This window comes from Hirundo rustica, chromosome 14 (genome assembly GCF_015227805.2).
Source record: "Hirundo rustica isolate bHirRus1 chromosome 14, bHirRus1.pri.v3, whole genome shotgun sequence".
Classification (NCBI taxonomy): domain Eukaryota; kingdom Metazoa; phylum Chordata; class Aves; order Passeriformes; family Hirundinidae; genus Hirundo; species Hirundo rustica.
The window spans coordinates 9,675,625-9,702,672 of NC_053463.1; the positions used below are offsets into that span (position 1 = coordinate 9,675,625).

Here is a 27,048-nt window from a genome sequence, read left to right on the forward strand (position 1 = left end):
ATTGGAAGATGCAAGAGAAGAACCAAAGATACAGATAACTGGGGTTTGATTTACTGGTAGCTGATTGATTAGTCCACCTGCACAAAACTTCCTTTACTTCAGCCTGTGAGCATGGTGGCAGCAGAGAAATGAGCAGGAGTTGGAGATCACTGATAATTCCTCCACCTCTACAATGCTTCTGCCTTCCATGAAATACAAAATAGAGGTATACCTGGACATCCCATATTGTGGTGGTCCAGTGTTTTAAGTGGAAATGTCACACTAAGTTCTTAGTGGGGAGGGCTGACATTGGGGTTTAGGTTATCAGAAGTCATTTGGGAATGTTGCACTTTTCCGTGAGCTGTTCTTTCTCTTCTTTCCTTCTTTCTCAGAACTTGGATTAGAGCCAGGAGAATATTGATAGAAAAAAAGGAGAGTTTTGAGTTTTCCATATTTCATTTTGTGTAAGTCATTGGCCATATCATATTAAAAGTAAGCACCCTAAACAGCTGCAGGCCTGTCCTGAACTAAGGGCCTATTAAAGCAAAAACGAGATAAAATATGTATTATATGCATACAAATGTGTATGGATTTGTTGGGTATTTTTCTCCCTTCACCCTCTTTCTACACTTTTCTTCTGCCTATGTCCACCTTGTGCTTTGTTCCTCTGCTTATGGCCCGCTCTTCACAGATCCCTGGAGCTTGGGGCTGGCTGCTGCCTCAGTTGCTGCTCTGTTGCTGACCAAGCTGCTGCTGTAGGTGGGTGTTTGTCCAAGGTAACCGGTGTGTGTGACTGTCACCTGGTGCTCGTTTCAGGTTGTTTCTAACGGCTGACGCTTCCATACACGCTCAGGGTCCCTGCTCCCAGTGCTTGGGCAATGTTACCTCACTTAGGTCTTGTGATAATACCCTGGGTAGTAGGGTAAGATACTGGATGCATGGGAGAGTACAGATGGAGTGTTCCCTCTTTCCCCATGTCTGAATGGTAACAAATTCTGCCCTGTGGAAAAGGTGGTGAGGGGACATCCTGCCAGTGGAGCTGTGACATTTCACCTGCCTGTGTCTTGGTCCAGTTCCTGTCAAAAACTCTGCTAGTAACAGAAAAAAATGCTGAGTGGTGCCAATACCTACAAATCCATGTTCCATGGGATTGATTTTGATTTTACAGTAGTAAATTGAAGCACTGAGTCCTTTCTAGAAAGCAATTGTGTTTCAAGGACCTTGGGACAAAGTCTTTGCTCTGGCAATTTAAAAATTTATCCTGACTCTTAAAGGATTTCTTCTGTACAAGACAAAACCAAACCTGCTGTGATACTGCTGAGTTTATTTTGGGTCGTTTTTCATCGTTCAAAAAACATTCTTTTTCCCCCCTCACCTCTTCATTTCCTTAGTGATACAGGAGTGCAGTTCCTGCTCTTGGAGGAGCTGTTACCTTGGGAGGGGGCTGAAGAGTAAGTACTCATTCATTCAGGGAAAAATGGTTGTAAGAAGATTCAAGTGTGATCACAATTTTGAATTTCAAATTAAATACGGCTCCAAATTCGGTGAGTTGAAAGTGTGCCTCCACTCTCATTATCTCTTTATGCACCTTTTGCACACTCATTTATTGCTCTAATTCTTTCTTGTTTTGTCTGGATGCAAATCACTTCTGGAAACTCTTTAATGTGTGTTTTAAGGGTTGCCTTGTAGGTTAGAGCAATTTTTTCTGAGAAATGGCTTTTTATGTGTTCTATGTTTTTTACAACCATACTTAAGGTTTGTATGAGCTCAGATTTTTAGAGCAAAATGTCTGCAAGCAGTGTATTTTGAAGCATTGCAGAAGGCATTGGATGCTTTCTGTGTGCTACAGCAGTCGTAACACAGAGTACTGGTGTTCTCCAAGTTCTGGGAGAAGGTTGAAACAGGTAAGGTGTTAAGTAAAAATCACACTAGACTGTGTGGAAATCTCAGTACCCATGAACACACCAACAAAGCCCTGCAGAGTCAGCAGTTCATGAGTCAGCCTTCTGTGGTTTTACAAAAAGTTATTTTGGTGCTCTAATTCATTTGGCTGTACTCCTTTCAGACGGGAATAAAGGCAGGCTGCTTTCTTGAGCAAGGGACCAGAGTGCTTTGGCATATGGACAGGAAAAAAAGGCTGAAACAACACTTTTGGGTTTAAATTAAGCAGTGCTGCATGTTTTAGCCTTTTACAACCTGTGCTGCAGCTTAAAACCTTTATTCTTTAGGATGGGTGAATGCTACTGATCTCTTAATTACTCTCTGATGAACAAAACGTTGGGATGGAAACGAAAATGATTGCTGCTGGTGTAAGTAATGTATAAAACATTAGTGGCTAATCACCTGGGACTGGTGATGGAAGAGGTGCAGTGTGATCAGGGTGAGCATCCTGCGTGAGAACTTGCAGGAAAGTGATTTTGAGAATCCTCCCCATTTTGCAGATACTCATATCATTGCACATGGTTGTATAAATTAAATCTTCACTTTTGGTTGTCTTGACTTCTGTATGCATCTTTCTCGGTAGATTTCCCCCAAACACCTATGTGTTTTTGGAGGTTAGGTCCTCTTGGTTTGATTTTGTTGCTTTAGTTGGTTTGGTTTTTAATTTCAATAAATCTTTGAGCAGTTTCCCAAAATATGTGTTTAAAACCAAAAGTGCTGAACTGTAAAATAGGAGTGTCCTGTTTACACTGATAATTGCACGATCGATTGGGCTGAAAGGCTTTAGCCTGGCTCCCAACTGCCTTAATTTTCGGGAGTTTGAGAAACACCCCCCCCCACATACAGCCTAACCCTAACCTTGCTGTGAAAAACCTTCTTTATCGTGGCTGTCAGTGCAGGAGTCGGCAGGGATGGCTGCTCTTTTCTGCTTTATTTTATAAGGAAAATGCGGGGGGGTGCGGCTGGAGAAGCCCTGCCTGGGAGTACCCTATGGTGGGTGTTTCATTCCGTGCTTGACCCACTTTTCAGGCAGCTCTGCTCCTTTTCCACTGCTGTGCTTGTCCTCGGGGAAGAGGAGCACAGCCGGCTGCTGCTGGAGCAGGGACAATCCCCCAGGGAGGGAGAGCCACAGCTTCCTGGGAGAGAGAAAGGCTGGTGATGGGTTCTGTTTGTCTGGTCATGAGTTTATCCAGCTTTAGCTCAGCCATCTCAAAATGTTATTGGGCTTTCCCTTTCCCCCCCCGGAATCTCTTTTAAAAATGCTTTGAATGCATTTAAAAATGCTGACTTTTGAAACACAGTGTATTTATTTATTCCCATGGACTTTGAAACCTCAACGCAACTGCTCATTGTCATCTGTGGCGTCAGAACCAGCTCAGAATCTGCTTCTTGGACTTTGAACGGTTCCAGCGTTGGAGACCAGTGCCAGGCAGGCCTGTAAAGCCAACCCAGTTCCCTTCCCCTCGTGCTTACATCAGGAATATTTACAGTTTTATACAGTACCACTGAAAATCGTTCTCAAGGCCTCCACAAAGTCGGCACTTTTCATTTTCTTGGGATGCGCGGGAGCGCATGTCCCTGTCCCTGGGAGCGAGCCGCGGCGCCCCCGCGTGGCCCTGCCCCGCCCTGCCCGGCGCGGCCGGACCCGCTCCGCTGCCGCCGGGGCCGACGGCCCCTGGCTCCAGGGCGGCTGCAGGTGCGTGACCGTCACCCTCGGCAGCCAGAGGATCCGGGCTTGGCTCCTCCAGAGCGGCCCAGATGATTGCAGAGGATGCCAGGGCAGAACCGGTACCAAAAATCACTGATTAAATATGGGGAGGTGGAGGGAGGGTGTGCATAGGAAATAGGTGCTGCAAATAGGTTTGAGGTAGGTATTTCTATTTTCAGTCTTCCTCCTCTTCATCTTCAGTTTTTTAAACGATCTTGAATCCCAGCTGTTATGTAAGGGGAATGGGAACACTGTTAGAGGAAGAAATAGAAGCCAATAAAAGAACCTCACTTGGTGTCTGTGTGACAGGATTTGGTTACTGGGTTTTGTCAGTCCATTGGTGTCTACTCTGCTCTCAGAGTCCCCACCTGCTGTGCCGTGTCTAGCTCTGGGATCCCCAATATCAGAAGGATGTGGATCTGCTGGAGCAAGACCAGAAGTGCCCATGGAGATGCTCTGAGGGCTGGAGCCCCTCTGCTCTGGATCCAGGCTGGAAAAGCTGGGAGTTCACCTGGAGAAGGCTCTGGAGGAGACTGGAGAGCCCCTCCCCGTGCCCAAAGGGGCTACAAAAGAACTGGAGAGGGCCTTGGGGCGGGGGCCAGTAGTGACAGGACAAGGGAGAATGGCTTTAAATTGAGAGAACAGGACCAGATTGGATGTTGGGAGGAAATTCTTGCCTATGAGCACGGTGAGGCTCTGGCACAGAGAAGCTGTGGCTGCCCCATCCCTGGAAGTGTTCACAGCCAGGTTGGATGGGACCTTAAGCAACTTGGGATAGTCCACAGCAGAGGGTTGGAACTGGATGAGCTCTAAGGTACCTGCCAACCCAAACCATTCTAGGATTCTCTGATTCTCTGACTGGACTCTCACCCAAGTGCCACTCACCATCTCGCATTGCTGGGGTACAGCTTGTATGAAAAGTGACACCTTCTCAAGGATGCTGCGTTAATACAAATTTTGATGAACTGGACATGCAGTAATTAGTTTTTTTATATAATTAGCTTTTTCAGACTTGTACTGAGAACAAGAATTTTCCTCTTTGCTGCTGCATTGTTCCAAGACTGCTTTAAAAAACACTGGCCCAGGCCTTTGAGCTTGGCAGTGTCTTTCTACCATCTCTCTTACATGAATAATTCTGATGTTTCCTGGTTTTACACTGAACCAGTCAGTTCTATTATTTTCAATCTTGATGCGGCTGCTTGTTTTAAAAAATATTCCTTGTCTTTTGTATTCCTGAAAAACAAAAAAGATGATTTTTGCAGCAAGTCTCATTCTCCCCTACATGTAGATTAGGTTCTTTTTCAGATTCCATGGTCATACCTGGCTCTCTCCCTGGCTTGCTGTCCCTGGTTCACTGAATCCAGGATGAGTTCTATGGATTTTTTCCAACTTGTTGATGGAGCAAAGCTGAGCTCTTTCAAGCCTGATTGTCATTAGACTTTCACAATCCCACATCACTATTGTATTGAAAAATAATCAGTGTATTATCTCCATAGCCTCAAAATCACCACCAGCACCAAAAAAATCCCATTTCTCTGTCAAAGTGGAATGCGAGGCACTCTGAAGCGTGGGGGACACATTAATTTCTGCCTGAGAGAAACATCCAGGAAGGGAATCTGAGGCTGTGGAGCAGATGAAGGGCTTTGTCCAGGAGCCTGCTCCCTCACGTTCAGCACGTTAAACCCTCTTCCCCTGCGGCCGCGTGGCTGCTCAGCTGGCTGTGCCTGCAGCCCTGGGATGCTGTGATTATGTAGGTCAGAGCTCTTCTGGATCTGATTAAGTGTTAAATCAAGCTCAGTTGCTCCAATCTTTTCAGGTATTTGCTTTGGCGTTGAGCTGCTCCCTTCCTCCTCCATGTTCTCAGTGGTGAAAGGCCCTTAATTGTAATTTACCTGTGGCTGGTACATGGTGTGATTCTCTGCACTCAGGGAAGCAATGCTCAGCTTTAGGATTATTTGCAGTGCAGTCATTACCTATGTGCAGAACAATTAAAACTGGGCCACCTCTTTTTTAAGCAATCTTGTTCTTTGCCCTGCAGCTTAGCCAGGGATGGGGGTTTTGTGCCAATAACACTGACTGACTCACAGGACTTGGGCTATCGCTGCTACAGCAGCTGCTTTTTCACAACAGATAACGGGAAGCATCTGGAGTGGCTGGGGAGGATCATTGTACGATATGTGGGGCACAGTGGGAGGTGCTGTCATGTGATTATAGCTTATCTGTGACAGCCATCTGCCTCTTTTTGGGGTGTGGGGTGTTTTTGCAGTTTTAACTTCCCTAGGATTTTAATTCAACAAATTAGTATAATTCAAAGTCCACCGAGGATGGAATTTTCTCCTTTGGAAAGCTGTAGAGAGCCATACCAAATATAAAGCTCATCAGTAGTATAGTATTGAATTAAATTTATCCACAACTATAGTTTAGCATGGAATTTAGTTTTCTGTCTGTTCCTAGACTCCACTAGATTTGCCTTGTGTTGAGAACAAACCCCATCCCCCCCTTTGCTGAGCCTGATTTGCAGTCTGTGAGCTTGTGCTTGCTGGTCACGAGCCAAATCAGAAACCTTGGTCATTGGCAACATTGGGAAGGGAATTTAGAATTTGTAGATATGTTTTCCATTGGCCACCTTCTGTTATTGTCTGATTCTCTAAACCAAGGAGTTTTAATATAAATAAAAAAATAATAATTTAAAGAAAATAAAGGCAGTGGTTTTTAGTGCACGGAATGTGGTTCTCAGCACTGGAGTATGAGATGGTGTGACTGAGGAAGAAAGAGGTAAATGCGATGCTGGTACAATCAAAAAGTCATGTTAGATGTAGTTTGGAGGCTCTGCACTCTATATATACATATAAATTAAAAATGAAAATTAGGTCCCATTCAATGGTGACCAAAGAGCTTATGTGGTTATCAATACCAGGATCTCTGAGGAATTTCTGTTAGTGTCCAAGTCTGCTGTCAAGCATCACTTGGCCCCTCTGGCTGCTCACTCAGCTGTTAGGAAGAGTTCAGGGGAGCCCATGTTACAGTAGCACACAGTAATCCAGGCTGGAAAGGACCACAGAGGTGACCTGGATCCACCTGCAAAGTCAGATCAGGTTGCTCAGAGATGTATTCAAGTCTCCTCTGACTAACAAGCTACTCAGCATCCTAAAGCCCATGAAACAAGCTTCCTAAGTCAGGCAGTCACCTCCAACAGTTCTTTGGAATTTATAGAGAAGCCTGTTCTAAGTGATATGCTCTCATGCAGAACAGCCTGGCTACCAGCTGAGTCCTAGGAGGCCCTTCCTGGCTATTTGAGTCTTCCATCTCTCCAGAGAATCAGCCCCAACCAACAAGGTATTCAATACTAAATACTACTCTAATTGTAGTCTCACTTGTCAGTAGTTCCACCCCTGGAAGTGTCCAAGGCCAGGCTGGATGGGGCCCTGAGCAACTTGATCCAATGGAAGGTGTCCCTGCCCATAGCAGGGTAGGTGGGACCAGATGCGCTTTAAGGTTTCTTCCAACCCTTGACGTTCTATGATTCTATGTCTACTCTCAGAGGGAAGGGAGTAAGGAATACTTGATGCTTCACTGGCTTGGCTAGTGAATTGAGCAAAACAAGATTCTCAGCTAAGAAATTCTGAATCCTGGAAAAATTCTTCATGTTAGAAGATATTTTCCAGTGGGTATGGCTGTCATGTGTTCCCTAATGTGTGGGTTACACAGCCTGGGACTTTATGAAACCCCAAGGGAAGGGAAACCTGTGACTTATCACAGAATCATTAAGGTTGGAAAACATCTCCAAGATTACCAAGTCCCTCAACTGATCAGCACCTTGTCAACCAGAGCAGAGCATTCAGTGCTATGTTCAGTTGTTCCTTGAACACCTCCATAGATGCTGACTCCACCACCCTGCCAGTGTTTGACAACCTTTCAGGGAAGAAATCCTTGATGTCCAACCTGAACCTCCCCTGGTGCTGCCTGAGGCTGTAAATGATGCTCTACTCTGCAGTGTGCTGCTGTTGCAGCTATCAGTGTGCTCATCCTGGCTGTGTCTGCATTGGAGTATTGTGAAAACATGCTTTTTGGTTCTTAAAACACTTGTTGCTTAGGATGGGAAGTAAAGGAAGTTGTCAGAATCCTGTGTTGGCACTGTGTAAATATCTTGCCTACTTGAAAGCCATTTTGCCGTGGAGAGCTGATGCAAAACCAGGCACAGGAGCAGAGCACGGATGGTGTGCTGTGACAGCACAATACAGTGTCCTGGACACTTCACAGCAACCTGAGGGGTCACAGCCTGCCCAACCCGCAGACATCCCTTTCTTCCCTGAAACCCCAGTTCCTGTCGATTTCTAGCACACACTGGTGAGCTTTCAGCCATCACCCACACTGGGTGCAGTGCTCAGGTGGGGCTGTGCTGACGCTAACCCACACCTGTGGGTGCCCAGCTCTGCTCTGCTTCTCGACTCGGGGGCTCCTTGCAGAGCTGCTGTCTGGGGATGCTTTAAATGGATGAGCTAGAGCTGCCTGAAATTCCTGGCGGTCTCTAGGGCAGGTGTTCTGTGAGCATCACTCAGAGCTAAATCCACTTCTGGCTCCACGAAAGGTCTCGTACGTATTTCCACTTGGGGAAGGATGTCTGATGTTGGGAACAATTTTAAACTAGCCGGTTGTTCAATGTTGTTTTTCGGCTAAAATGTCTTCTGCCGCTGGAGTAACTGCTGACGATGGGGTTTCACCGTGTTTACCTGCGGGAAGCCTCCACAGATACTCGCAAAATTACCCCGTTTAACCACGGGCCTCGGCCTTTCTCCCCGTGAAGGAAAACCCGCACCGTGGGCGTTCAGGGGCGAGCCCGGGTTACCCTGAACGACCGATTTCACCACACCGCCTGCCAGCCGGGCCCGCCGGAGGGCACCGAGCCAGCCCCCGGCCCCGTCCGCCGTCACGGGAGCCCCGCGCTGCCCTCCGGGGGCGGCCCGGAGCCCGCAGGCCCCGTTCCCCTCCCGCGGCCGGGCCGGGCCCGCGCAGCGCCTCAGGCCGCGGACAGGGGCCCTGGCCTCCGCCTATTGTGCGGCTCCCGGCGCGGCTCCGTCGCTGCCTGAAAACCCCTCCCCTGGCTGCTCCTTCCCCTCAAAGTCGCTTCGGCTCCGCTCTCCCTCCGCACCTCGCGGGAGGCGGCGCGAGTATCGGTTTTTACCCTTTGGGAGCCGCGGCGCGCCGTTTTGCTCAGGCGTTCGCGGCGGGCAGCCCGGGTGTTGCGAGGCGGCCAGAGGCGGGTCCTTCCCCCGCCCCCCCTCGGTATAAGAGCGCCGCCGCAGTCGGGCCCGAGCGCCGCCGCCGCCTCCTCACGGTCCGTTCGCGGAGTCGCCGCCGCCTGACGGTGAGGCCCGAGCGGGGGGCGGGGGCAGCACTAGGAGCTGTGTGGGGGCGGCAGGCCCGGCCTACCGCGGACGGCGGGTCGAGAGCCCGCGGGGTGACCGCGGGGGCCGGGGCGGGCGGAAAGTGAGCTCTCCTGGGCCGTGCGGGGATGGAGCTCCCGGGGTTCGTTGGGGCCGAGCCCTCCCGGGCCGTGCGAGAATGCAGGTGTTGCCCGTGGGGGTGGTGAGTGAAGCCTCCGAGCAGACCGAGCCCCCCCTGCAGCTCCCGGGCGGCCGTGCCTCCGCCTCCCCTTGCCCCTCTGTGTCCCGGAGAGGCCGCGCCTCAGGTGTGAATTCATTACCTGGCTCCTGGTTACCGACGCTGACGCGGGAGGCGAGGGGGAAGCGGCGGGCATCCATACGAAATGGCGCTGGGAGGCGCAGCTGTAGGTGGTTGAGCTCGGCTTAGACATGTAAATTACCGCTGTAATTCAGGTTTGGCTTTAGCCTGGTTCCCAGCCTGTTGTGTTGTTGTCGAGTAAAGCTTATAGGACTGGTTTGCTTAGTCACCCAGTGGTGCTGCTGCACAGGGACTGTCACTTGCCGGAGCTGTACTGCAGCTTGCTAAAAATTACTTCTTTTTTCTTTTTTTTTTTCCCCCCCCCTATTTTCTGGGACACTGAGTTCTGTGGTATAGAAAAATAATGAAATTTGGATGACATTCTGATGTGTTGTCAATGATAAGGCAGTAGTTTAACTTCATTACATCGGTTTCAGACTCTCAGCAGTAACTAAAGGTCTTGTTAGGAGGGAAACATCCTTGCAGGGGCTCCCTGGCTAAGGCAGCATCCCTTCCTGGCCGGCTCTGCTGTGCAGCATTATGTAAGCCCAGGCATAGGGAGGCTGGCGATGGAGCGGGGTTTGTTCTGGAGTGCTCCCAGGCAGTCACTGCAAGAACAGATGCATTAAATTTAAAACGCGTGCCTACAGCACTTTCCCCAGAACATCATTCAAACTGCTAACCCAGAACCGTGCTTTAATCCTGGTTTTGATTTTGTGCATCTCTGTGTGCACACACTCGTACCTTTGGAGCATTCGTGACTGTGTTCCTCCAGAGCACCCATCTTAATTAGAAGTAGCACTGTCATATAGGGTTACATTGCTGTGTAAACATTAACTGGCTGCTCACTGCCAAATGGAAATTAAAGCAACGAGGACTCGGAGCTGGTGTGAGCTGCTTAATAACACGTGTTGGCCGAGCTTTCCTTGGCCTGGGTTTGCACAGGGCTGTCAGGCTCAGCCACACTACACTGATGAGCTTTCAGAAAGAGGTAATGCAGGTTTGCTGTAAGTGGTCCAGTTAATTAACTGTTGATAGCTCAAGTACTACTGTGAGGAACTATTGTGTGAAGCTTGTAAGTTCGATGGGGGAAGAAGGTTTGAAATTTAATTGAAATTCTTTGTTGCCAGAGCTGTTCACAGTAGTTGCAGGCTGTGTGAACACATGCTTCAGTGATCTTGAAGCAGGTAACTCGAGGACCAAAAAAAAAAAAAAAAAAAAAAAAAAAAAAAAAGGAAACGGTTGCAATGGTTTGCTGCTAACAAATATTTTGAGTGGTAGAGGAACTTACAACACATCCTACTAGCTGGTTCAGAACAAATTTATAAAATGTATGTGGCCAGGCAGTTGTGTTTATAGTGTCCTTTGGTTCGCTGAAGTGCAGCGATACAGACCGCCCCCCCAGTCTGCATGTGTGGCTTCAGACAGAAGTTGTAATCCTCGCTGTTGTGTCATGTGCTTTACTTCTGGGTTTGAGTTGTTACATATCTGGAATGATGCTTTCTTGTAAAATTTGATTCTGTTTCTGCTAATGACATCTTTCAAGCCTGCTGCCTCTTTATTGTAGGTCTTAGTACAGTTTGTTTGAGGGACTTGGTTAAAACGCATGGTAATCTCAGATGCTAACGAAGTACTGATCTTGCTTCCTGCTTTGAAGGCCTTCCTTGTAGGAGTTTATTGCTTTTTAATCTCTTCAGAAAACCAAACACTTTTTTGGAGGAAGGCCTTTGATTCTGAGTAACCTGGTCTGTTTAACTCTGTTTGGAGCAAGGGAGGCTGGACTAGACTGTCTAGGGGAATTTCTTCCAGCTTCAATGTTATGATTCTGTTCCAGAGGATATGATTTGAAAACTGCTTTTGAGATCTGACATCGTTTGAGCAGTTGAAGTGAGTAGCAATTGTTTGGATTTGAAGGCAAGCGGTGTTTTGGAAATGTTGAAAATTTTTTTCGAGAGAAAGATAGCTCTAGTGTTGTACTGGGGAAGAAAGGCACTATTGACTATTCTTTGCATTTTATGCTTTCAGATTAAGAAAAAACTCATGATTTATCTTAGGCTTCAGTCAATCCTTGTTTCTTAAGCATGAGGATTAATGAATTTAGGGGTGTTGATTTGAGGAGTGAATAAATTTCCACTGAGTGCACCTTAAGTGGCATTGGGCTATCTGCCGTTGGGAAGAAACAATTTCAGCAGTAAAGGTGATGCATATCTTTTGAGTAAGCTGAATTTGCAATATCTGCTGAATATTGTGTGGAAGTAACTGTCCTTCTCTTGTAGATGCCTTCAATTAAACTGCAGAGTTCAGATGGAGAAATCTTCGAGGTTGATGTGGAAATTGCAAAACAATCTGTGACTATAAAGACTATGCTGGAAGGTAAGAGTGTGAGACCCTGAGGAAATCTCTTGGACAGGAATTGAGACAAGCTGGTACTGTGCTGAAAAAGGATTCCCAGGTCTGTGGAGCAGCTTGCTGCCTCCTGCCCGAACAGCTGGAACTCCTGCTGTTGTAGCTGCAACTGTTTAGTGTGGATGTGCTCTTGTAAAAGGGCCTGGTTAAGAGCACTTGTAGGGAGGCCAGTAAAATACAAGCAGCCCACTGCCTTGCCTACAATCTGCTTGGGTTTTGTGAGAGTTAAGCAAACAGAACATTAATAATATTTAAAACTTCAGTTTATTTAATCACACAAACCAGTCTCAGAATGTAAATATCACTTGTATGGAGTGGGAGATAATAAATCAATGCAATAAAGAGCTGAAGTTAAACCTGTATTGTGAGCTTGTGAATGCTGTTAAATTATTTGGGATAAATACTTAGGTCTGATCTCCTGCTGACATAAATTTGAAACAAAAGAACTCGTGGCGGGGGAGGGGAAATCTGCCAGATGGCTGGGATACAGAGCAAACTGTCTAATCCCTCTAGTGCAAATCCGCATTGTTTGCTGGTGGTTTTTTCTAGTTTCTGGATGTATTCATGAATTAACTTAAAAAGAGTTATTTCTGTACGTGTAGTTAATATTATGCTCTTGCATGTAAATCTTTGTTTTGTTGTGATACCTTATAAGAACAGTAAAAATAGCTTTGAGTTATGTCAGGCATTGAACACTTTTATTCTGTTAATAAGTTGCTGTTTCAACCATGGCTGGCAACACAAACAGGAAATGGAATTCATTAGGGTGCACAACTCTCAGTTTTCTCTTGCAGGAGTTGTGTCACTGCTGGTGTTCAGTGACACTCAACTGGAGACAGGAAAGTTAATCATGGGAAGTGTGTAAGCTGGGCACCATAAACTTGCATCTTTCTAGCCTGGGAGAAAACCAGTCTTCTGGTACAGGTGAAATGCACTTTCAGTGCAGGTGGCTGAGCATCAGTTAATGTTTTGTGTGTTGGGTGCTGCATCTGAGAGGGGAGGAGCTGAAAGTTTGGGCTGCACTGAGCACCACAGGACCACCAATAAAATACCAATTTTCTGCTAACAGATAAAATGCGTGTTCAGAGGTGATGGAGACAAGTAAAGCAGAGTTGACTAAACTGCAGATATGACTTGAATTATTTCAGTATGTTTTAATGACACTGTTTTTGAATCTGTGGAGTCATTTCAAACAAAAAAGTGGTGTTAATTAGCATCCCACTGATAACAGCAGTAGCGGACTTGTCTAAATACAGACGTACATGGTTTTTATCATGTACAAATATGCAGAGTGATGATGGTCATATGTTCTTAAAAATTAGGTTCCTTGGTGATGTAGAATTGGCTCATCTGTGCATGTAATGAGTGAAGGTCTGCATCTTTGCTCAATTACATAACTAATTACAAGATGTCTTTGACAGCTAGGGTGTCATCCAACTGTTAGCATTTGGGTAATAAAAAAAGGCACATTCTTCAATCAAAGTTGGCTAATGTGGTATTTGTTCTGTGTATCAAGTCAAAACTTTAATTATATTTTTCTCCTAATTTTTACATTGATTCCTTGATCATATCAAGGGCACAAATCCAAATCTCTCTGAAGCATGCTGACAAGCTTTTGAAACAAGGAGTGTTGGAAGTGTGCTCTATAAATGCTTTTTTTTGATGGAAGGATTTGTGCTGCTGTCTTACCACGTGAACTGCTTCAGCTGGTACAGGATCAGTACAAGTGATTCAGCGCCTGAGAGCAGGACTTGTGGCTACAGTATTTCTTTCTCATGCAGAGACCAGACACTGTGTCTATTTACCACAGTAGATTTGAATTCCTATTTAATCATAAATGGAATGGGAGCCCCCAGTGCGAATTTGTGGGTTGAAACTGTGTAAGTGGTAAAAACACACAAATGTTTGTCAGAATGTTCAGCATCTGAATTCAGATTCAGAACACTGAGTTAGCAAGTGACTGCTTAGCTGATGGATTGTAGGTGCTCTCATTTGATGAGGCAGCCTTATCAACCACTTAACCTCAGCTTGGTACAAGCTAGGATATGTAATGCAGCCATAGCTCCACAAAGCCTTACAAAAGCTCCCAACTTCACAGTTTAGAGGTCCTTTGCTACCAATCATTCAGCCTCAGTGTTGTCAAAGTAGTGAAGAATTGATGAAGCATCCCAGTTAATGGTTTTGTCTGCCAATTGCTCAGTCATCTTTCCATTTTTAGATTTGGGAATGGATGATGAAGGTGATGATGACCCAGTCCCTCTTCCAAATGTTAATGCAGCCATCTTAAAAAAGGTAAGGTGATGAAAGTGGTTGTGCTGCATGGCAGTAAAGAAATGTGAAATTCATCTTGGAGTTGGGTATTATGAACTATTAGTTAAAAAATATTTTTCATGTGCTACAAACTTAACCAAATCAACATGCATGAACATGGGCATGTGGGCTGAGGCTGGCAGGTGGGTAATGGCAGAGTATGTACAGTGGTGACCTGGGAACTGCAGCTGCAGGCCAGACAGGCTTCCTGAGGAAGTGGTGCTGGGCATCTGGGCACACTGGCAATCAGTGTTAAAGCACTGATTTTAATTGGATTCTGTAACTGACGTGGCTGTTCATGAGATGCAAATGTTTGGAGAAAGAATTAAGAGACAGGCAGTGGTGACAGTGACTGGCAGTGACAGTGCTTAAGAGACACTGTGTGCACTTGGTATTGAATTTATTAGCAGACCATGGTCATTGGGTCAAGGGAGAAAAGTAGTCATGTGGTGTCAAAGATTCTTTATGCTTTGAAGTAGAAAGAATAGTGCCAAAGTAAGCCAAATTCTTGTGCCTGTTTTGGGGTAAATAAGATTTTGCTTGCAGTAGATCCTTGGTCCTTTTATTTATCTGGATCATGAGATTGCATGTTCCAAAACTAAAAAAAACCAAACCAAACAACAGCAACAAAAAAAACCCAAACAAACAAAACCAACAAAACCCCAAACCAACACTAACGGCAAACTTGCTGGCTGAACTTTGTAGTGGGGTGAATGTGACCTGCTGGTAGCTGTTGCCACTCTGCACTCTTCCCCTATGTAGTGGTCTGCTTAATACAAAGTATGTTTCTGCAAGCAGATTGAATACAGCAAAATGAGGTTTAGGTTTTCTTTGTACAGCTCATGTATGTTAGCACAGAGACTAATAACTTTATAGCTGGCATTTAAGATTAAGTCATTAACGTGCTACTAACTCAGTTGAGATTTCCGAAAACTGTTATATTCTGGGATTTGGAATCAGTTGTTCTAAAAAGAAAATACTAGGATTTGTGCATGTTCATAAGGATTTTAATATTAGTCCAGAGAAAAAGGTACATTTCTTCCAATATGAAGTTATGGTTGGGATTTAATGGGAGAATCACTTGGATAAAACTTTTTTTATCAAAACCATAATTAGGTGATTCAGTGGTGCACCCATCACAAGGATGATCCACCTCCTCCTGAGGATGATGAGAACAAAGAGAAGAGAACAGATGACATCCCTGTGTGGGATCAAGAGTTTCTGAAAGTAGACCAAGGAACACTTTTCGAACTTATCCTGGTGAGTGTCCTCAAGAAGTGCAAAGGCTGTGCCTGTGAAGTGAAGCTGTGCTATGCACTTGAGAAATAAAACCTTTATGCTGCTTATTCTTCTTATCACTGGAAGGGGGCACGTGGGGAGGGCAGGTGGTTCTGGTAAGTATTGGCTCAAATTGCCGAGGATGTTGGAATGCCTGTTAGTCCATCAATCAGTCTACTTTTCTAAATAGCGCTGTCTTTTATTCTTGTGCTTCTCAAGTCCAAGTTGAGGGTTTATTACTAGTTACAGAGTTCTGGAGATCTGCATAAAAAGGAAAATCTAACTTTGACTCTTAAATTTGTACCTTGTATGGACGTGTGAGCCAACATTACCTGCCTTGGCTAGTTAACAGTACTACAACACTGAAGATCTTGGATATTTGCAGACTTCTGAAAGTTACTTTTAAAAGGTGGAGCAGGAGGAGTGTTTTTCATGGTACAAATGACTACCTTCTGTTTGGCAAGCAAGGTTTAGGTACTGTCCCTTGAAGGTTCTAGCTAGAAGCTTCTCAAAGTGGAGATGATCTGTTTGCAGACAGTATTCTAAAATTTCACTTTAAACTTTGGTAGTGCATCTACAGAAGCAGAATATTGACATGAGGGCTTTAAATCTGAAAACTTTTGCAGGCTGCAAATTACTTGGACATCAAAGGTTTGCTGGATGTCACATGCAAGACAGTGGCTAACATGATCAAGGGAAAAACTCCAGAAGAAATTCGCAAGACATTCAATATTAAGAATGACTTCACTGAAGAGGAAGAAGCACAGGTACTTGATCTGGGTTTAATTACAATTTAGCTGGCTGTGCTGAATTACTTTGTGGTGCTTCATAACTCAGTTTGTGATGCAACAGACTTCATAGCAGTAAATGCAAACCAATGCATCAACTCCTCATAATTGGGGTGCTATTAGCAGAAGACTTTTTGGTGTCTTGCCATGCTTGCAAGCCTATTTATTACCTGAAAGGTCAAAACAAACTGTATTGATTTCTGTAGCTGCAACATGTCTAATAAGAAAGCACACAGGATTGTTTGTGGCAGCCTTAGTTGGCTGGTTTAGGGCTGTAGTGGGAATGCTGAAGATGTATTGCTGCCTGTGGCTGGAAAGGTAAGTTTGGGTTCTCTAAATAAACTCATGGATCTTAAACCTTGACCAGCAAACCAACTGCAAAATGGCAGAGTTAGGGAAAAGCAGAACAAGATGCCTGGTTTCAATTACAAGGCAATGAGTTGTAGACTTGGGGTATTTTTCAGTGCTGTATCATGAAACAAACAGCTTAGACTTAAGATACTGCATTTGCTTTAATTGGTTGGAAAATTTCAGATTTGATCAAAACCTAGGCATGAAAAACTTGGCTTACATTGATAAACAGGCCAGTTTGGCAGATGGACTTTATAACTGCAAAATCTTTATGGAAAGTTAAAGCTGTTCCAAGTTTGTCTCCCTGCAGTAAAAAATCCTGAATGCTTATGGGTATCTGCAGCCAAGACTTAGAGTTTCACTGCAGCATACTAACAGTTAAACTGCTCTTCCAGGTACGTAAGGAGAACCAGTGGTGTGAAGAGAAATGAAGTATTGTGCCTGACACTCTTACACTGTAAGGATTGTTCCAAATACTAGTTGCACTGCCCTGTTCATAATTGTTAATATTAGACAAATGCAGCAGCAAATGAAGTTGTGTTAGCAGGATGTTGTTCCCTTTGCATGTGTAGTGGTTTTTTTCAGTACAGATCTAAATCTTTGAGTTTTTACTAGTGTAATTGGGTGTCTTTTTACTTTGCAATGAATAAAACTGAATTAAGTGTGGATTCTGTATGGGAAGTAGCACTTAAGGTTATCATTTTCATTACACTTTTAAACTGTTGAAGTCCAGTTATAGTGCTAAGGATTGATTCTGTTGTAAATAAAAACATCTATGACTTCTTCCTCAAGAAGAGCAAAACACATGTATTTACAGGGTATTGATAACTTCAGAAAGAAAAACAAACCAGAATGTGTCTTGGGGAACTAGATAATGTAAAGAAATTACTGGATTTCTTACAAAAACATTGTGGAAAAAAGATAGTGTTACTTAAAGCTATATAATTTTCAAGATGGTTCTTGTCCTGCATTTAAGGAAAAAAAAAAAATTAAGTATCTCTGACCACTTTCTTGTCCTTTTGTCTTGCCTTATAGACTAGTGACAATGTGATTTAGAACTAAACAAGCTCCTGACAGTTAAGTTTGAATACTTCAGCCATGTCTTGAAGACCTGCCTCTAGGTGATAGCAAATAAACTGTCTTGCTTGATGCACAGGATGGGTGTGTTTTTATACATGTTTAAAGTGGAATCCAGATTTGACCAAAAATGACTGACATTACCAAAGTTAATATTATTGACCTGTGCATGCCATTAGTGGCTGGTTTTTAGGCAGTTTTAAAGACCCTTGTGATGTAGCTCTGGGAAACATGGTTTCATGTGTCCACAGGAAGTCTCATGCCTCTGTATACTTCAGCTTGTAGGGACTTAATTATTGCATACAAAGCTATGAAGCTAATGCAATATCAAGCTTAACTTCTTTGGACAAAGCCACTTGCAACTAGTTAAACAGTAACTGGTTTTCTGATTTTTTTTTTTCTTTTTTTTACAGTTCCCTTATAGGGAGTAGGGGATGGTTGTGTGGTAGATCTTTGAGGTGTGCTCTTAGCTTGTATTGCATTCCATTCTCTGTATAAACCTTAGAGTAGAATGAACCTTAATAAACATACTTATCTCACTTGAAATATTGGTGTTTCACTTCTGAATTAATAAAGGGCTTTTAAACTTTTGTTTGCAAATGGTTCTAGTTATTCGGAACTAGACAATTTTACTGTCACTTAGATTACTGAGTGTAGAAATAATAGCATTGAGGCAGTGGTTATTGAAATTAAACAGATGTAAAGGGTTTTTTTTTTTTAAATCACTAATGCAGGGTACTAGTCTGACACAGGGGGCAACTTTGAGATGAAATTGGGTGACGGTTAAATATCCAGAGAGATTTTTTTGATGGCTTACCAAGATTTCTTAAATTGTGGATGCAATCATTATGAAAGCATTCAGAATTTGCTCTAAGTCAGCATTCAAACCCATGCTTTGGATACAACTGCTCCTGACATCTGGTTGCTCAGGAGGTTGTGGGGCCTGCCTCTGTGCTGCTGTGTAGTATTTTGGGTGTGTTAGATATTGTCAGTGGGTGTAAAATACTCCACTGCTACACTTGAACGTGCCGAAGCCTTTCCAGCAGCCTGCATTGCAAACAACGCACCTCAATTTAAAAGCACTTCTAGAGGAAAATGTGGTGTCATTTCTGTGGCTATGTTTATAGTTCATATGCAGCTTATGTTGGAATCTTCCAAGAAATAAATCCATCTGTGTGTGCAGTGTTGCAGAGTACACTGGTCTCCCCTCAGAGTGCTGTGGCTAACACAGAAGCCTGGTGTAATTGTGTTTGGTGGCAGCAGCCTGTGTAAATTCCTTTGGGTGCTTGTCACGAGCCCAGTGTCAATGTCTGGCAGCAGCTACTGCCTTGCACGATGCCTTGTGCTGCTTTAGGGTGAGGGAGAGACAAAGACACACTTTATCTTCCTCACTGCACTGCTCCAGCTGTGCTGTGCCTGCATAGCCATACCTGGCATAAAACTTAATAATTGTGAGAGCAGCGGGCCCAAACCCTGAGCTGTGCTGACTGAATGTGCAGTGGTCGAGCCTCTGCTGAAGCCCCAGGTTGTGACACTTGGCTGCTGGCTCTGAGGCACCTGTGGAGGTGCAGGGGAGGGCTGGTCTGTGCTCAAGGTATTGTGTAGCTTTGGCAGATTTGTAATACTCTCACTAGCCTTGGTAGCTGGGATTGCATACAACTTACTTTCTCTAATTGAAATTCCCCTGTAGTACTGACTCAGAGTTCAGCCAGATCCAAATTCTGTAGCTGCCTGGCAGGAATGTCAGCAGGAAAAGACTTTTTTTTTTTTTTTTTTTTAATGAATCTCTCAAGTTGCCTTAACCACTCCAGTAATACTAGTGCTCAGCTGTAGAGAAGGACTCTGGGGAGGTGCTGAGAGTTTGGCTGTCACGTGGCTGGTGCCTGTGTTCCATGCTGCTCCTTGCTGCCCTAACAGCAGTACCCTGGCTGCGTACTCTGAAATTTCAGAAAGCAGGAGACTGATTTCCCACTGTTAAACTTTCTGTTGCTGTCCAAGTTGTATGGGACTTCCCTAACTTTATTTATTTATTTATTTATTGAAACTCAGTGCACGAACTGGGATCAGGCTTCCCTTAGATAAAGGGATTAAGTGTGGGAGAGGATGGGGAAGGCTGGATGTCAGCAGAAACTAGAAAGAAGTGTTTTCTTTGTACCCTTGGCTTACTATTTCAGTCTTACCCATTGAAGGTTATTGGCAGTTATTCTAAAACCTATTCAAACATACAGACACTGAAGGGGAAAAAGCAAAAGCAATGAATGCTAAGAAATAGTTACTTGAGAGTTTGATAGCACTGTAACTTCCAGTGGCCTCTCTTAAACAGCCAGTCTGGCAATTACTTTATTTATAAAGCTATAAACATACTTTGAACATAAAAGCCAAAAAATACAAACTCAGTGAAGTAAAAAAATTACAACAAATGATGGATAGTCATTGGACAAATGAAGGTACAGCTGCAAAACATTTATCCCTGCTACATATATACCGTGGTTTTACTTGTTTTAATGAAGTGGTACTTCTGTGATTTCTACATTCAGACTGATTCCAGGAATTCAAATATAAATTTCAGGAAGAGTTAAAACTGCTGTAAAATAACTAGAAAAAAAACCCTTGTTGAGATAAAAACTTCAGGGCAAAGTCTTCTATTAAAAAAGAGTATTAACACAAAATAGCAACACTTCACATGGCAGTTCTAAAGACACTTTTTTTGGTATTAATAACTTGTTTTGGCATTGGTTACCAGCCTTGAGGCCATGGAACAGAAGTCAGTCATGCTGTTTTGTCTTGGAAAGGGGCAGCCTAAAGGTATCTTTTCTGTGTTTTGGAATAAAAATAATGATTTTTTTTCAGTTACCCCAGTATAACTGAGTGTAGTATATCACAAGTGGATATTCTGAGTTTATTCTGCAGTAGCTGCAAGCACGGGGTCAGGTCTGGCCATAAACCTTGTACGTGTGGAGCAGAGCACAGGCACAACAACGCTGTGGGTGTGACTGCTCCGGCTCTGGGGCTCTGAAAATGTTTCTGTGCCACCTCCTGGAGAGGGGGTGTTGGGTGTCACTCCAGAGCTTTCCAGGAATCAGCTGGAATAACAATGGCGAGAGGAGGCTGTAATGCAGATGAGCCTTTTGCTGGCCGAGGCAGGGACTCAACACCGTGGAGGGGCCAGAGGAGCCTTGAAATAAGTGGGTGAAAGTCCCAGGGTGTGAAATGAACGAGGGCTGGTCTGGGTGCCTCGGCCAGTTTAATACTGATCAGGACTTTCCCTGAAATTTCCTCTGGTGTTATTTAGACACATCTGCTTTTTCTTTCCTACCTGCCTTTGCTTTGCTGCTGAGTTAAATCTGTCATCCAACCACGCAATAGCAGTCGGGTGTTAAGTTACACCAGCCTCACACCAGGCTATGGTGGCTGGTCTGTCATCTGTGGTGTTTCCAGTAGGTGACACTTTTACAGTACCTTACAGCAGAGGGTCTCAGAGTGACAATAAGCTGAGACACAGCTGTTTTTTAAAGCTATTTGGTCTTTTTTGTTTGTTTGTTTGTTTGAAAATCAAATGATTAAAGAGACCATCTCAGGTCTGGCAAGTCTACTGAGTTCCTCTGTTCAGCACTGGAACATGCTGTTGGCTAAGCTTGCTAAAATAATTTAAAATGAGCAGATTGCATATTGATCTAGTGCTATGTAATTAACCCTCTGAGTGCAATCAGTGCATGAGTGTACAGGTGGCACTGGATCAGGTAATGCTACTTCTCCAAGGGTTAAAATGATTCGAACTTCAAAATGACTGCAAACTTGTCAGGTTTGTGCACATAGATTTCTGTCAGTGCTTCTGAAGGTACATTTACACAGGAGAGGAATAAAGAGATAGGTTTAGATCTTCTAAACTAAAACCAGAAATAAAAAATCTACGCTACTATAAGCGAAACTATCTAAATAAAGGGACTAAAACCAAAGCTGCTCTACGGACTAGTTAGGGTTTTTTTTTGTTTTGTGTTTTTTTGTTTTTTTTTTAAATTTTAAATCTTTGAGGCATAAACTTGGTTAAAAAGTTATGTTTAATCCAATGTAAAAAATTACGGTTTGTGTTTTTGCATTAAGAAAAAAATATAAAAATAGTTTGTACATTATAAAGGTCATCTTAAATTTCTTGCAGTTCTACAATAATATTACTACATAATTTGTATTCAGTACTCCAAAACCCATCTATCAAGTACGAAAAAAATAGTGCCCTCTCTACCTTTGTGTGGTGTCATTTTTCTCTTCAGCAGTCTGGAATATATTTCTTTTGAACAGGAAAAAAAGTCTGTACTGGACTAGATTGTGGTCTCTGAGAAGACTGTAAACTTGAAGTAAATCCAGAACTTGGAATTATTTGGGATTTACATCAGTTCATGGAGATCATAATACATCCCACAGTGGCTTTTTTTTTTTATCCAACTCAAAATATAAATACAATACCAGAAACTGGTAAAGATTTTAAAGCTGGAGAGACTACATTAATGTTTGGCATTGTCATTGGGGTGCAGGGAGAATCGTTTAGAAAAAGCTAAAATAAGTGTTTTTTAAAAAAGTTCTACACTGAATCATGAGAAGGGGTTCTTATCTCGCCGAGGGTATGTACAGACGGACTCCTCCAGCCCAGAGCAGGAGAGCTCACGCCTCCCCCATCCGCTCAGGAAGGAGCCAGCGTGGTCCTGAGCCCTGGGCTGGTGCCATCCTGGGCCCCGGGCTGCTGGCTCCCCACGTGCCCTCCCCTGCTCCCTGCTCTGGGCGTGCAGAGCTCCATCAGAGCCTATAAAACCAGCAGACTGACTGCTGAGGCTTTGGTCAGTCTGTCTGCTGGCGTTTCTGACCATCCACATCTGCAGAGGACAATTCCACCTGACCGATGCCCTGAGCAACCATCAGCCCTTCCAGCGGTCCATGCTCCTTTGCCCGGCTGGTGCTCCCTTCTCCTCCGCCTTGCTGTACAACCCTGGAATGGGCCATGTCTGCACAGACACCTGTTACCTACAAACATCTTCCAGTTCTCAAACAAGAAATTCAAAAAAATTCACCCCATTGGCTTAAATATTTCTCTTTTACCCACTCAGATCAGAACGCTGGCATTGCTACGTTTCCTATTCAGACGTATGGGCTTTTAAAAAATGTTCCTATTCCAGCTTTTCCAGCTCTGTGGTGTAAGGGCTATGAGATCTGAGAGTGACTACACTTTGAAGCAGCTCGGAGGGAATGGAAGCCAGGGTAAGACTGACAGCATCTACCACCTACAGCAGCAAGCTGGGGACGTGGCTCTGCTCTCCGCCACACTGGGACATAATGTAGTAAAAAGGAAACCAAAACAAAACCCCAAACAAACAAACAAAAAAGCATCACAGGGCAGGGACAAAAGGCTTGTTTACTCATCAGCACTTTAAATTTTGGCAAGTACTTTTTTTTTACCTTTTTTTTTTTTTTCTTTTTGAAATTGCTTCTCTATCACCTCTCCCCTCCAAAAAAAAACCCCCAACCAAGCGAGTTTTCTATCAATTCATCCTGTCGCCAAACTTGGCATGTTTTAGCGAGACGGGGATTTGGCTGGGCCTCTGCTCCTCGTCCAAGGGCAGCAGAAGCAGGTGGGCGAGCGGAGTGCCCGGTGTGGCCGGCGGCTGGCCAGGGACTATGTCCCCGAGGAGGCGCGGCTGTAGGCGGGGGGCGCGGCGGGCGCCGAGGAGCGCCGGGCGCCGAGTCTGGAGGGGCCGGAGGCGGGCGGGAGGTGCGCGGACACGGGGCAGGGGTCGGGCTGGTCGCGGTGCGCGGGGTCGGCGGGGGCTGCGAGCTGCTCTGACGGGAAGGCGGAGGGGATGCATCGGAGTGCGTCCGGTGGGGATGGAGGGGAGTCTATAGCACTTCCATCGGAAGAAACTGGGCTGGCACAGCGTCCTTCTCCTTGTAGGTACCGAATGCACTTCTTTTTCCTCCTGGAAGAGCGGAGAGAGGGCTCAGTGAGTAACGGGAGAGGCGCGGCACGCCCGTGGATCCGCCGTCCCCTTCTCCCCGCGGGGCCGCGATGGCGGCGCTGCAGCGCGGCGGGGACACCGCCAGGCGGCGCCCGCGGGCCGGGAGCGGAGGAGGAAACAGGAGTAAAAATCAACACGTAACGATAAAAACGAGAACAGCAAACAAAACCCCCAACACCCCCAGTTAATAATAATTAAAGCCATGAAATAAAATAAATATAAAAACAAATAATTATTTTAAAAATTAATAGTATAAATAATAATAAACACCCCAGAAATTAAAAAGAAAAATCAAACTAATAATAAAAATCCAGCTCGTGAGGTCATTCCTCAACAGCTGCCACCCAAACCGCTCAAATCGTGTGTGGGTGCCTGGCTCTCACGAGTTCAGGGCTAAAGCATTCCCCCCCTCGGGTCCCCTCCCCACCTGCTGCAGGGCCCATGGGACACTCACAGGTGTCACAGGGGACATCAGCACCACTGTGCTTAGAAGCAGGCTGTGCTCTGCTGGGACACTGCCCTTCACACCAGTCTCGGCTTTTCTCATCCCAAGATCTGAAGGTTCCAAGAGCCCATTTCCCAGCATTTTCCCAGCCTTGTGCACAGAATCATTTACTCAGAACCACGGACTGGTTTGGGTTGGAAGGGACCTTAAAGTTCATCCGTTTCAGCCTCCCTGTCGTGGGCAGGGACACCCCCCACTACACCACAGGTTGCTCCAAGTACCATCCCACCTAGCCTTAACTCAGAGCAGAAAAAAAGTGCTGAGAGCTATCTCTGCATCTGAGTGTGATTCCCATTGATCCCCACCTGCAAGGACAACTCAGTGTCACAGCTGAGCAGAAATGTGCTCAGCAACCACTCTGGAAAAGGGAAGGAAATGGCCTGGGACTGGCTGGAAGGAGATGGTCTGAGGCTGTTTGAGGTCCTGATTTGGAAGTCAGAACAGTCCTGAGGCCTTCAGAGCATTTGTTGATCCTTGGAGGGCAGATCACCTTTGACCTGCTCACTGAGCTAAGGGAAAATCAGCCCTGACAGAGCCGCCAGTCACACTTCAGCCCACGGCGTTCCTGGAGAGGAAATGTTTGCTGTGACCTCCCGTTGGGATGTGACCTGTCCCTTGGGAAGTGGAGTACACAAAATGCAATGTGGGCAGAGAATAGGGAGAAAGATCTGGCAGAAGGCTGTGAACAGTCCTGTGGTGGTGACAGACTCAGTTCCGTGCTTCCATTCTGTGGAGTGTGATAGAGCTCAGCATCTGGGGATGGCTCTACTGACCCAAAGGGGTTTTTACAGGACAGTACCCATTGGGACAGCTCTGCTGTTCTAGCAAGAAATCTGCTGGGACTGGGAGAGCCCCTAAGGCAGCACCTTCTGCCTTAGGGAGCAGGGACCAGCCTCCCTTCATCCCTCCTGGAATAAACACCCAGGTTCCCCACTTGTTTGGATATTATGATTTAGCGGGTATCAAAAATACAAGTCACATATCCTGCTTGCTGTAGCCGAGTTTGCCATGATTCCTTCATATCTTGTGACAATTCTGTTCAGTATTTATCCCGAGTTCCAGGTATCACCTTGTACATCCACATTGCTTTAACTACCCCTGGCTGTCCAGAGTCAGTGCCTCACACTATCTTTTGTTCACTCTCTTGAGCTGGTTTCATTCTCTCCATGTGATAGATCCCTCATGTCACCTGCCTTGGATCCTTGAACACCCCAGTATAGTTCCTCAAACAAAAGAGCTCTCAAGATGTCACCTTAACAGTATTGAAGGGACAATTCCTCTGCTGGAGCCTTTACAGCTGAAACAGGTAAAAGAACATCTCCCACCCAGCTCCCTGCCTCGCTGTCTCATTGGAGGAGAACGGATCAAATGGAGAACTCGCTAATGCGGGCACACACCTTTCTTTGATCTTCCTAATGAAAAACCAGACAGTGTGAGAATGTGTATTAACCAGTCCAGTATTAAACATGACTTGCACTGATGTGAACAAGAGCAATGCCATTACTGCTGTCAGTGCCATCGTTAGCCGTGCTGACCCAATTAATGTGATAGTGAGCACGACAGCTCAGCTGAACCGAGTACTTAACTCAAGGGTATTTTCCATGGGTAGTAATTCCCTAGAGACAAGCCTGAGGAGGAGCTGTGTTTCCCACAGACATCTTGGCAGTAGCTGCAGGACAGAGTTTCAATGACCTGTTTAAGATTACAGGAATGTGCCCATTGATTCCCTGGATTTAAAGTAACGGGGGGAAGAGCAGACGTGATACTACAGACTGCTGATAATGGCCCGGTCCATGGGTTATGCTGAGGTGGGTGTTACACAGCTAGAGGGGTTTATCCCTCTCTCTTAGGGAACTTACCCTCTCCCTTTGGGAACTACAGCACCCTGGAGTGTTTGTCCAGGGCACAGGGGAGGAGTGTGAAAGCTCTAGAGCAGGAACACCCAGTCTTAGCCAGTTAACCTCTCCTGTGGAGTGGAAATCCCCCCGGGGAAGTTGTTCTCCACAGGTGAGCAGTGCTCGTTGGACAGTGGCCCCCTGAGAGGCAGCAGAGCGTTAGTACAGGAATTGCAGAGCAGCTCTGGCTGACCAGGGCTCGGTTACACAGGTGCACAAGAAGAGCATGCCAAGGAGTCCGGGCACTCCAGCAGCCTGTGTTAATGGGGAAGCCGTGCAGAGGAGAAGCTGAGTTCAGAGCTGGAATGGAGGCAGAGGGAAGGTGGAAGAAGTGTTCGTGGAAGAACGGGGCACTCAGCCTGGTGGCACAGCTGCAGGGGGCACGGGGTGCTCCAGCATCCCCTCTGCAGTCAGGTGAGCCCTGTCTGGATTCTAAATCAATTAAAAAATGCTGCTTGATGACACTACCCAGGGAGTAGAAGGCAAACAGGGAGCTCTGCTGTTGTGGCACGCCGAGTGCATGAGGGGAGCTCACATGAGGCTCAGCCACAGGGACTGGAGCCTGGGGTGCAGCAAAGTCTGGGCCAGATTTGGGTCGACTAAATTATTTTAGTCACTTCAAGCTGAAGTGAACACATTAAGCAGTACTTTACTTCCACCTTTTTCCTCAATGCATTGGTGTAAAACTGCAAATTGCAGACCTCTGTCCAAGCTGCAGTCTCTCTGTGCTCCGGCACCCAGATCCAGAAGCTCCCAAGAGCTTTCTCTGCCTGGCTGCCTCTGCAGCGCCTCTGAGCCAAGCAGCACTTGGTTGATGCAAACTTTACTATTGCCTGGCCAAATCCATCTCTGGGAGCCTGAGGAGCACAGCACCGCTCTGTTTTGCTGCTTGAGGCGGCCTCACCCCACCCGTGGTGGATACTGCGAAATTTAAGGCTCAGGAAGAGCTGGATCTTGAAACACATGGTTAACTCTATAAATAGGAAAAAGAAACCCATTAAATCCTCACTGCTGGCCCTAGGGTGCCACTAACATGATTGGAAAGCACTAATGGAGGAAAAAAAACCCTCATGTCGGGGTCAGAGGTCTCCATCCTGGAAATAAGCTTTTAAGACCAGGGAAGTCT

General features: G+C 45.4%; 2 protein-coding genes across 5 annotated transcripts in view; one reads left to right on the top strand and one right to left on the bottom strand.

Moving 5' to 3' along the window:
• Positions 1-8,857: 8,857 nt before the first annotated feature.
• SKP1 (S-phase kinase associated protein 1) lies at positions 8,858-18,120 on the top strand. 2 transcript variants are annotated; one of them, XM_040077916.2, is made up of 6 exons: positions 8,858-8,993; positions 11,587-11,683; positions 13,935-14,008; positions 15,143-15,286; positions 15,931-16,071; positions 16,839-18,120. In XM_040077916.2, the coding sequence occupies exons 2-6, from the start codon at positions 11,587-11,589 to the stop codon at positions 16,872-16,874; spliced, it is 492 nt and encodes a 163-aa protein (XP_039933850.1). In that variant the 5' UTR covers positions 8,858-8,993; the 3' UTR covers positions 16,875-18,120. The 2 variants fall into 2 exon arrangements, with proteins under 2 accessions (XP_039933850.1, XP_039933851.1); XM_040077917.2 differs by lacking the exon at positions 8,858-8,993 and adding an exon at positions 9,299-9,317.
• A 4,930-nt stretch (positions 18,121-23,050) lies between these two features.
• Positions 23,051-27,048, bottom strand: part of TCF7 (transcription factor 7) — a 68,436-nt gene continuing 64,438 nt past the window's right edge. For 2 of the 3 annotated variants that reach the window (XM_058422434.1, XM_058422433.1), the window contains one exon: positions 23,051-23,483. In XM_058422434.1, the coding sequence (XP_058278417.1) occupies positions 23,183-23,483 (301 nt within the window). In that variant the 3' untranslated portion in view covers positions 23,051-23,182. The remainder of the gene's footprint in view (positions 23,484-27,048) is intronic. The other variant, XM_058422435.1, reaches the window with a different exon arrangement.